Source organism: Acomys russatus, chromosome 19 (genome assembly GCF_903995435.1).
Source record: "Acomys russatus chromosome 19, mAcoRus1.1, whole genome shotgun sequence".
In the NCBI taxonomy this organism is placed as follows: domain Eukaryota; kingdom Metazoa; phylum Chordata; class Mammalia; order Rodentia; family Muridae; genus Acomys; species Acomys russatus.
In genome coordinates, this window is record NC_067155.1 from 16,469,473 (window position 1) to 16,480,286 (window position 10,814).

The 10,814-nt window shown below is 47.7% G+C and overlaps 1 protein-coding gene across 1 annotated transcript in view; it reads left to right on the forward strand.

The window, feature by feature from the left end:
• The first annotated feature begins 350 nt into the window (after nt 1-350).
• Nucleotides 351-10,814, forward strand: part of LOC127203776 (cytochrome P450 2B1) — an 18,107-nt gene continuing 7,643 nt past the window's right edge. Inside the window, exons 1-4 of the mRNA XM_051162642.1 lie at nt 351-565; nt 6,681-6,843; nt 6,988-7,137; nt 9,955-10,115. Coding sequence (XP_051018599.1) covers nt 395-565; nt 6,681-6,843; nt 6,988-7,137; nt 9,955-10,115 — 645 coding nt within the window. The 5' untranslated portion in view covers nt 351-394. The remainder of the gene's footprint in view (nt 566-6,680; nt 6,844-6,987; nt 7,138-9,954; nt 10,116-10,814) is intronic.

A 10,814-nucleotide genomic window follows, 5' to 3' on the forward strand; every position in this document is an offset into this window, starting at 1 on the left:
AAGGAACATCCCTCCACCTATGCAGCACACACAGGTTCATACCTGAGTAAATAAACAGACAGAACTGAGCTGACAAGCACACACCCACCCCTAGAAATCAAGACACATTACTCCCAATGCCCTTTTTTTTTTTGGGTGTATCTGTTTCATAATATCCTTTGCCAACATCTAGTGTGTGTGTGTGTGTGTGTGTGTGTGTGTGTGTGTGTGTGTGTGTAGAGGAGTGCACAGGTCACCAGTAGCCCAAGCAGGAAGTCTGAGTGCTCACACTCTTGGACCATGAGAGACAGGAGGCGGGAACAGCTGAAGTTGCATAACCAAGTGCAAGGGTGGCGTCAGCATAAAAGGTCCAGCCGGAGTGTGCAGGGAAGCCAGCGGTGGTTAGACCGGAACCATGGAGCCCAGTGTCCTTCTCCTCCTCGCTCTCCTCGCGGGCTTCTTCTTACTCTTAGTCAGGGGTCACCCGAAGACCCGTGGCCGTCTTCCTCCAGGACCCCGCCCTCTGCCCATCTTGGGGAACGTCTTGCAGATGGACAGAAGAGGCCTCCTCAACTCCTTCATGAAGGTGAGACACGCGCAGGGTGTGAGGCCCGTGAGTTTAGTTTAGTCCCGTGTTTGCTTTGGGAGGTCACTCAGCGGGAAGAGCGAGGGACTCCTTCCAGGCTGTAGCATCAGGTGGGAAGGTGGCTGAGTGACAGGTGACATAGATGCTGATCCTTGATAGGTGAGGCTCAGGTCGGCTGGCTGGCGAGTTGTGCCCTGTTGGAATGGTGTGGGGTCCCGCACTTGGAGCGCGAGAGGTGTAGAGGGGTTGAGGTGTAAGCGTGTAGAACTTCACTCCTTGGGACTTGCCTGTTCCAGAAGAGAAGGAGAAAAAGATGTCAGAGGCATCCACCAAGGAGATATTGCTTCTGCCAGCAGAAGAGATTAGCCTGATGCGTTCCAGGACAAAGGGGAGGCGTGACAGGGCAGGAGGAGGGGTGGGTAGGGAGTGCTTATCAGTTTATTCCAGCAGCTGGCGAGGCATTTACCAGTCATACGTGCGACTTCATGTTTAATGGCCACTTCAGTTCTAAGAACTAATCAGCATCTGTGGTCTCGCCTTTCATGAGCGAGCTGAGGCAGGGACTGTAAGCCCCACTCCTCTGTCCCTCCCCATGGCTGTGACGATCACACTCTTGGACCTTGTATTTGTTACTCCCTGGCTTTTAAAAGACACTCCTCCCCCCATCAGTGGCAAATTCAGTTGTGTCAATCCATCCATCCATCCATCATCCAATTTTTAAAAATAGCCATTGAATGTTCTACAGCTTATGGTAAATATCATAGTTAGAAACTCTTGGCTTCAACCTTTCAGAGTGACCACTATCTGATCTTCAAAATGAACCCAAACCCAAAGGAATCTGAAACAACAAAGCCAGATCTACACTTCATACACACACGGTGGGCTCAGGGCTTTCCGGTCTTTACACTCCAGGCTGTATTTCGAAACACTTATAAATTATTGAACCAAACTGCTTGGAAGACACTGGTCAAAGTTTTATTATTATAATTATCCTTTTAAGATGTTTTTTAAATTTGTTTTGAAAAGCAGGAGTTCCAGTAAAGTTTAAAAATTAGATTCCAACCTGTAGGTTAAAATGAATAATAATAATAACAACAACAACAACAATAATAATAATAATAATAATAATAATAATAATAATAATAATAATAATAATAAAAACCCAAAACCGTGCACAAGACTTTCAGCTTTGCGCTTGACTCTACCATCCTCTGTCCTTGTCCCCAGCGCAGCCATTCCACCCCCCCCGCCAGGCTCCAGCCAGTCTCCTCATGCAAAAAAGTCAGATTAAATAAAGAACAGGACTGGTCCAGACACCTCAGGTCAGCCAGATCAACTGCATCCATCTTGTGATCCAAGCTCCTTCTAGGGTGATGCAAGGCTAGGCTTCCTGCACCTTGGGGCTGTCTTGAATCTTTGAAGGCCTACGGCCTGTTTCCTCCCTGTCTTCAAGGAAACTGCATTCCCTCTTTCAAACCACGTGACAGTGAAGCTTGTCCTCATGGCATATAACGTCCCTGTGAAGAGAGCTTTGAGTTAACTTATTTTTTGAGTAGGGGGGGGTCTCCCTGATTTTTTTTTAGCTTGGCCTCCAACTCATGAGTCTCCTGCCTTAGCCTCCTGAATGTAATGACCAGTGTGTCACCACACCCAGACACAAGCGTCCCACGTGTGAGAAAGGTCAAACCAACATGCTATTTATTTTATTTAAAAAAAAAATCCTTTCACAATTTATTACGTTTCCTCTTTAATCAATTAATTTATTTAATTGATTTATTCAGATTACAACTCGATTGTTATCCCGTCACCTGTATCCTCCCGTTCCTCCCTCCCTCCCGCTTTCACCCTATTCCCCTCCCCTAGGTCTAAGACTGAGGGGGACCTCCTCCCTGACTATATGGTCACAGGCTATCAAACCTCATCTTGGTAGCCTGCTTATTCTTTCTTTGAGTGCCAGCAGGCCTCCTCACCAAGGGGAGGTGGTCAAATATGGGGCACCAGAGTTCATGTCAGAGTCAGTCCCTGCTCTCCACATAGCTGTGGAGAGTGTCCTGTTCCTTTGACAATTTAATGTGCACATACCCTGGATCTTTGTCACTTGTGAACGTCCGCTCCCCCCCCCCTCCCGTTATCCCTCTCTCTCCTCCCACTCTATGCTGCAGAAACCCTTCTTTTTGCTAACAATCCCTTTCCTACTTTGATTGTTTTTTTACCCACTGAATTTAATTAGGGTCATTCGGGGTGGATTTACCTGTGGTGTATTGCTTGGAGATCGCTTAGTCTGAAGAGAAAAGACGGCTTCTTGGCTCTTGGTTCAGGTGGGAATGTTGGTGGGTGACAGGTGAGATGCTGACTACTGCAGGATCATGGGTGGGGACTCCCCCAGCACCACCATCACCCACAGACCCACAGTGAGGGGCGGGAGCATCCATGAAAATGCAGCATCTTTCCCCTGCATTGATCTTAATGATACAAATGCACAGGGCTCTGAGGGTCTAGAAAATGTTCAGTCAAGCTGGACATTAGAACCCATGCTAGCTATGATGTTTTCTTTCTTTCTTTCTTTCTTTCTTTCTTTTTTAGTTTTTTTTTGAGACAGAGTTTCTCTGTGTAGCCTTGGCTGTCCTAGACTCGCTTTGTAGACCAGGCTGGCCTTGAACTCACAGCAATCCGCCTGCCTCTGCCTCCCGAGTGCTGGGACTAAAGGTGTGCGCCACCACTACTCAGCTTCTGGTTGCCTTTCTAACTATGTGTTTTGAACAATAAAGAATTCCTTGTTCCACTGCAGAGTGACGACAGTGGCGGGGTCGGTGAGTGAGAGCTGCATCCCCGACAGCCAGGAGATATAGAACAAGCACAGAGAAGTCCTTAGATATGTCACCTGTTCACCTGGGTGACACAGGACACAGGCAAAGCAACGCAGCATTTTCCCTTCAAGGTTTATTCTTATTTTATGCGTGCGTTGCCTGCATGTGTGTATGCGTATCACGCACATAGCTGGTGTTCAGAAGAGTGTAGGATCCCCAGGAAATGAATCACAGATGGTCATGAGCACCACGTGGGTGCTGGGAACTGTCCCAGGTCCTCTGCAGGAACAGCGAGTCCTTTCAAACATAAGCAATCCTTACAGCCCCTCCCAAATTGAGTTTTAAGATCATCTGAGGGACCATAGGGATTTATATAAGAGGTGGGATCTGATCAGATTCCCAAAGACTTTCTGGAGGGAGAATATGTGGGGGAAAAAGCTGTTTCTTAAGAGCAGTGGGGGGAGGGGGGAGGCGATGAAGGAGTAGGGCCCAGGTGAATGAGAGCATGACATCATGGAGGAGAGGTAGGTGTTGAATTTTGGGGGTCATGGGTAATAACTGGCTTGATCGAAACCAAGAAGGGTGAGGGAAATGGTCTACTTAAGCCGGCAAGATAGAGTCTCTTGGTGTCTTTGTCTGTTTTCAGTTGTTATGACGATAGGCAAGAGGCTCCATCTTTTATAAAGTAAGGAGGTTTCTGGGCCTGGAATGATAGCTCAGTGGTTAAGAATGCTTGTTGCTTTCCCAGAGGACCCGGTTTGGTTTCCTGTGTCCATATATGACAGCTAACAGCTGCCTGTAGCTTCACTTTCCAGAGGATCTGATGTCTTTTTTTTCTGACCTCTGGGAGTACCCACACACACGTGGCATGAACACACGCATGTGTGCGCGCATGTGCGGACACACACACACACACACACACCCCTACACAAATGAAAATTAAAAGTAAGGAGGTTTATCTACCTTGTAATCATGAATACCGACAGTCTGAGATCAAACACTCCTTTCGATCAGCCCCTTAGAATGTGTCACAACATGGTGGAAAGGAGAAAAGAGAATATATCCCAGGCAGAAGGTGGCCTTGCTTTATAATAACCAATTCTCCAAGATTTCAGCCCTCTCTGTGGGACCAGTATTACGGTGTTCTGTGGGGCTCTGTCCTGATGACCCAATATCTCTCACTGGACTCCACCGCCTCTCATCACAACCACTTTGGGGACCAAACCTCCAGCATGTGAGTCCATGGAGGGCATGTAAGCCATGTTGAAGGCAAAGCCCATGGAAGAGGCAAAGAGAAAAGGGCAGCTGGTCCTGGCAGAGGGCTCTGTTTGCCAAGTGGTGTTGATGATGACTCTTGGGGAGCCCCAGGAGAAACCAGCTTGCCTGCCTCAAGTGTGTTGTGCACGAGGCTCAAACATAGCTGCTAAAGCCAGTGTCAGCCCCATAAGTTCTGGCTCCATCCCAAAGTGCTTGTTTTTTTTCTCACGTGCTGATAAGCCTGGGTCTCCTGGCATGTGACCTGGAATGTTCTCTGGAAACTTTAGTTGTGGCTCAAGAAACTGAGGTCTACTCTGCCAGGCGGCTGTGTTGTTGCAAGCGATCGTGTGGGCTTCTCATCAGGTGTGTGTTAGTGGGAACGATGTCTCAGGTATGATGAAATCCTGTTGGCCAGGAGCAGAGAAACAAACTCAAGCTGCGGCGGCACCCAGCAACTGCCAACGTTTGACCAATATACACAGCTGAAAATATTTTACCTTTCTAAGTCTTTAAGTTTGTTGTTGTTGTTTTTTAAAGGTCAAGGACAACTTTATTAGCATTTGAGAGGAAAGTACCAAGGCAGAGAAAGTTGTGAGTCTTGGCAGCTTCCGGAAGAGGAAAATGAAAATGAGGGAGGGGGAAATCTAAGCTGGCTTGTAGGCTGCCACATGGTGAAAAAAAAAGGTATGGGAGTACAGACTCAGGGAAAAAGAAAGGAAGCACAGAGTGCCAAGGAAGGCCCACCCAGCCTTTGGTGGAGAGTCAGAAGAAAAAAGGTAAGAGAGAAAGGGAAGAATGAGTGATGACTTGCTCATTGCGGGCTAGAAAAGCTGCCATGGAAGGTTCTGCAAGTGGTTGCACCTGGGCCGGGGCTTCTGGGGAGGAAAAAGACGTGATCTCAGTAAGGCATGATCATCCCTCCCATCTTCTTCGCGTGGCTCAGGTGACGCAGCCTTCCCAGGGCTTGCCTCTTGGCTAGATGACCAATAGGCCCATCTTAATTAACTTTTGAGGGAGGAGACAATCTTTGGAGCAGATAAGAATATCATGTCTCCATTCAGGACCAGAGGGAGTAGGGGGGGGGGGAATCTATTCTAAATTGCCTTTAAGACTCCTTAACACACACACACACACACACACACACACGCACACGTGCACACACACCACAGACATACCATGCAAGCACTCACTATAGCTTAAAACTTTTTATAATCCCAGGTCCATGGATATCTGACTCCCTCTTCTGGCGTATCTCCATACATATAGGCATAACACCCATATACATAAAGTCTATTATGCTCCCTTGATGGCCTCGCAAAAACATGTACTCATGTCTGATCATTGGGCACCTGGCCATTGAGTCTGGCCTCCAAGGCTTGATTCAAGAGTGATAAGCCTGAGATCTGTTTTCAGGCTCTCTGACAACTGTTGGCATGGCTAGAGTCACAGCCTGAGGTCCCTCTCAGGTGGCTCCTGAGGTCCTGCAGTGTGGTAGCCTGCTTTATCCCCAGACGATCTTCGTTAGAGCCCCACCTGTGTCCTCACATGTTATCAGAACCTCAGGGGAGCCCACCGTCACCATGGGAACTGGTGTGACCCTCAGAAGGAACTCAAGGGTAGTTGAATTAGAAGCACTTATTAATTAAGTAATTATTAGCCTTTTGTAACCTTGATTCATTATCAGTTTTCCTACATAGTATCTATATCCTCTTTATTTTTGAGACAAGGTTTTGTGTAGCTCAGGCTAGCCTCCAGCTCAACAGCAGTCAGAGATGATCTTGAATCCTTGATTTGCCTTATTTACTTCTGCAGTGCTTATGGCAGGAGCCCCACACCCACAGCCATCATGTAGGCTGGTACTTTTTAGAATACCCAGCCAATCAGCACAGACCTACAGGGTGGGAACTGACCCTTCAATTCTTAGGTCCCCAGAAGGGGACAGGTGGCCGGGGGGGGGGGCGCCTACTTACCAATCTGTATCTGAGCGTTTTAATAGTTTAACAGCAATGTCTGTTGGATAACCACAACCTTGGTACCCTTATGCTTGGCAGCTTCGAGAAAAATATGGAGATGTGTTCACAGTGCACCTGGGACCAAGGCCCGTGGTCATGCTGTGTGGGACAGAGACCATAAAGGAGGCTCTGGTGGGTCAAGCTGAGGCTTTCTCTGGCCGAGGGACAGTTGCTGTGGTTAAGCCAGTCTTCAAGGATTATGGTAAGAGGGTCAAAGGTTGGGATGAGATGGAACGGCCATAGAGAGAGAGGTGGATCTGAAAGAAGGGAGGGCCAGGGGCGGGTAAGGACCCAGATTTCTTTGATCTCCCGATGTAATCTCCCCACGCTCCCCCTACTTTCTTAGGTGTGATCTTCGCCAGTGGGGAACGCTGGAAAGCCCTTCGGCGATTCTCTCTAGCAACCATGAGGGACTTTGGGATGGGGAAGCGAAGTGTGGAGGAGCGAATTCAGGAGGAGGCCCAGTGTCTGGTGGAGGAGCTGCGGAAATCCCAGGGTGAGTCCCGGGGAAACGGGAAATAAAGGAAGATGGTGAAGCAGGGATGTGCGTGTGCAACCAAAGAAAGAGAAAGAGACACACGTGGGTAGACACACACACGTACACACACACACTCACACAGAGACTCATGCACAACTCATGCACACACAAGCACACACGCAGTGGCATAAAAAGAGAGAAATACATAAAAACAGGGAAAGATGTGGACTTCACAGTGTCCAAGAATAACTCTCAGACATAATTTGAGTGTTTAGCATGCTGGCTACTTACATGCAGGGAAGCTGATGCCTGCATTCAGACTATATGCCAAAAAAGAAAGATCCAGAGGGTCCTGGAAACCCACAAGAAGAACATTATGATGGGCAGATTTGGGCCCTGGGGTCCTGCTCAGACTATGGCACCAGCCAAGGAAAATATAGGCAATAAACTTTGAACTCCTACCCAGACCTAGTCGATGGGCAGGACATTCTCCACCGTTGAGTGGAGAGTGAGGTCTGACCTTCATACCAACTCTGGTGCCCCATTTTTGACCACGTCCCCTTGCTGGGGAGGCCTGGTGGCACTCAGAGGAAGGATAAGAGGTCACCAAGAAGAGACTTCATACCCTATGAGCATATACAGGGGGAGGAGGTCCCCCTCAGTCACAGTCATAGGGGAGGGGAGTAGGGGGGAAGCGAGAGGGAGGGAGGAATGGGAGGATAAAGGGTTGGGCTAACAATTGAAATGTAATATGAATAAATTAATAAAATATAAAAAAAGACTATGTTCCAATCTGGCATGGTGGCACAAGCTTGCCATTCTAATACTTAGGAAGCTGAGACAGAATGATCATAAATTCAAAGCCGTTCTGGATACATTACAGAATCCTGTCTCAAAAAGGGGTAGCTGACACTGTGAGTGCAGACCAGCACACACATAGCTCTCAGTTTGACACCTAACACCTCAATATTGGCAGGGCATCGCATGATGGCCATCTTAGTGTATGGGAGGTGGAGGCAGGGAATTAGTGATTTGAGGTCATCCTTGACTTTATATAGTGTTTGAGGCCATCTTGATTACACGAAACGTCTCAAAGCATGGTCTATATCAAAGGCAAGTGTTGGAAGCAGAGAATGGTATTTTTTTTTCATTGTGGCTGTGCTGATTTGCTAGGCAGTGAACAAAGAGGCCCAGCAGGCTGTTTTCTTTGAGACAATCATAGGCACTTCTGGGTAGTTTTTAGAGATTCCATAATGGGAGCATACCGGTGGCACAGTCCTTTGTTAGCGGCTCATTTCATTCCTTCATACTGGTGCTTGTCATCACTTAAGATTTCTTAGGAGACTCTGAGATGTCCTTGCAGAGGGTAGAAGGGAGCAGAAGGATTCCAGAGACTAAGAGGAAAGATAGGGGAAAGCAGGGTGACAAAGAGACCAGAAAGCTGAGATAGAAGTAGAGGGACGAGAGAGAGAGAGAGAGAGAGAGAGAGAGAGAGAGAGAGAGAGAGAGAGAGAGAGAGAGAGAGAGAGAGAGGAGAGAGAGAGAGAGAGAAAGAGAGAGAGAGCAGAAGTGATGGGGACAGAGAGTGGGTTGGGGTTGGGAGTAGGGAAGAGAAGGGACAAAGAGAAAGTGATGGAAATGCTACAAGGTATTTAGACAGAAACCCAGAGAGGCAGGTAACAAAAGACTGATGAAGACCAGGGAAAGATTTGCAGAGGAGTCAGTTAGGTGACAGGCAGGTGACAGGCAGGTGAGACCCAGAGAGGAAGATGACAATGACCTAAATATTTCTGGACTGAAGACATCTCATGAGGGCCCATGGCGGAGCCTGGGACTCAAAGGCAGCAGCAGGCAGCATGTGCTGATGGCTCTTGGGATCAGAGAAGGAATGGAAGAAGGACTCAGAGCTGAGAGACGTCTAAATTCACACAGGCAACCCTCGAACCTTTCTCAGCACCATTCCTGCCAGAGGGGGTTCACTTTTATATCAGAGCCAGAATGGCGACCTGGGGGAAAGGTGCAGGGTGGAGATACACACTATCCTGTTCAGGACTCTGGGTCTGAATTCTGGTCCCAGGCATGAGAAGCTGTGTTATCTAGTTGAAAGGAAAAGTATTGGCCCAGGACATCCCCGGAGTTCTCGGTACAAAGGAGATTTATTTGCCTCAGAGGAACAGAGGACAAGGACAAGGAATAAAGACAGAAGATAGAGGAAGAGGGAAAAGGAGAAGGGAACAGAGGAGAGGGGAAAAGGGGCAAGAGCAAGGGTTAAGAGCTATTTGTCTTCTGGGGACAAAGGACTGCCTCTGGATAGAGAGAAGACAGACGTGGCCCAGAGGCAAATGGTGGTTTATAAAGGTAAAGGGGAAATCTTCCTGTAAGGATGAAGTGTTTAATTTTAATTGGGCATGTTAATGATGTGAGCCAAAGGGGACTTTTGATTGCTGGATTTCAATATTTGATAGCTGGACCTTGGTAGTCAGCCTCAGGAGGAGGTAGTGGCCAAAGAAGGGACTCGACCTTGGGGGATGTCATTTAACAGTTGTTAGCAAGGAAGAGGTAGTTGGGGAAGGACAAAGCCTGCCAGAGCCACATACTTTAGTGGCCTCTAGTGTCCTTTCGCTGACAGCATTGCGTCTTATGCATAGTACTGTGAGGAAGTTAAACAAAATGGCGTATGCGACAGTGAGTGCAGGACCATAGGTACAGGGTCAGCAGGTGTTGCTATTCTTTGAGTAGTGAGTGGTAGCAACAGCTTTACAGAGATAGGGCCAAAGCCAAATGCTCTCCAGTTCTTGACGCTGTGCCTGCTAATCCTGCCTGCTCATCCTCCAGGAGCCCCCCTGGACCCCACGTTCATCTTCCAGTGCATCACAGCCAACATCATCTGCTCCATTGTCTTTGGAGAGCGCTTTGACTACAAAGACCGCCAGTTCCTGCGCCTGCTGGAACTGTTCTATCAGACCTTTTCACTCATAAGCTCATTGCCCAGCCAGGTCAGTTGATGGGAAGAGAGGAGCGTTCAGGGCAATGGAAACAAGACGCTGCTTTTGTGGGCGAAGAAGAGAGTGTCCTTTTGCTGGTAGAAAGGCAGAGACAACGTGGAGAGGCAAGGAGGCTGAGACCTGGAGTCAGGGAGGCAGGGATGGTTAACAGGGTGGACAGACAAGAATGTAAAAACACAGAGCCCATTCAGACGCGAAGATAATGATGACATCGGGGAAGTGGCTGTAACTAAGAGGGTGGAAGACTTGTTTATCATGTATAAATCCTTGGGTATATCCAAAGCACCACATTAGCCAGGTACGGTGGCACATATATGAAATCCCAGTACATGAGAGATCAGAATCCAGGATGGAGAGATGGCTCCAAAGGTCCTGAGTTCAATTCCCAGCAACCACATGGTGGCTCACAGCCATCTATAATGAGATCTGGCGCCCTCTTCTGGCTTGATGAGAATACTATATAAATAATAAATAAGGAAATCTTAAATAAATAAATAAATAAATAAATAAATAAATAAATAAATAAATAAAAAGAGCAGAATTCAAGGCCATCTTTGGATAAGTATTGAGTCTGAAGACAGTCTGAAAAATAGGAGTCCATGTCTATATTCCTAGCACTCAGGAGGCAGAGGAAGGCACATCTCTTGAGTTTGAGGACAGCCTGGTCTACAGAGTGAGTTCCAGGACACA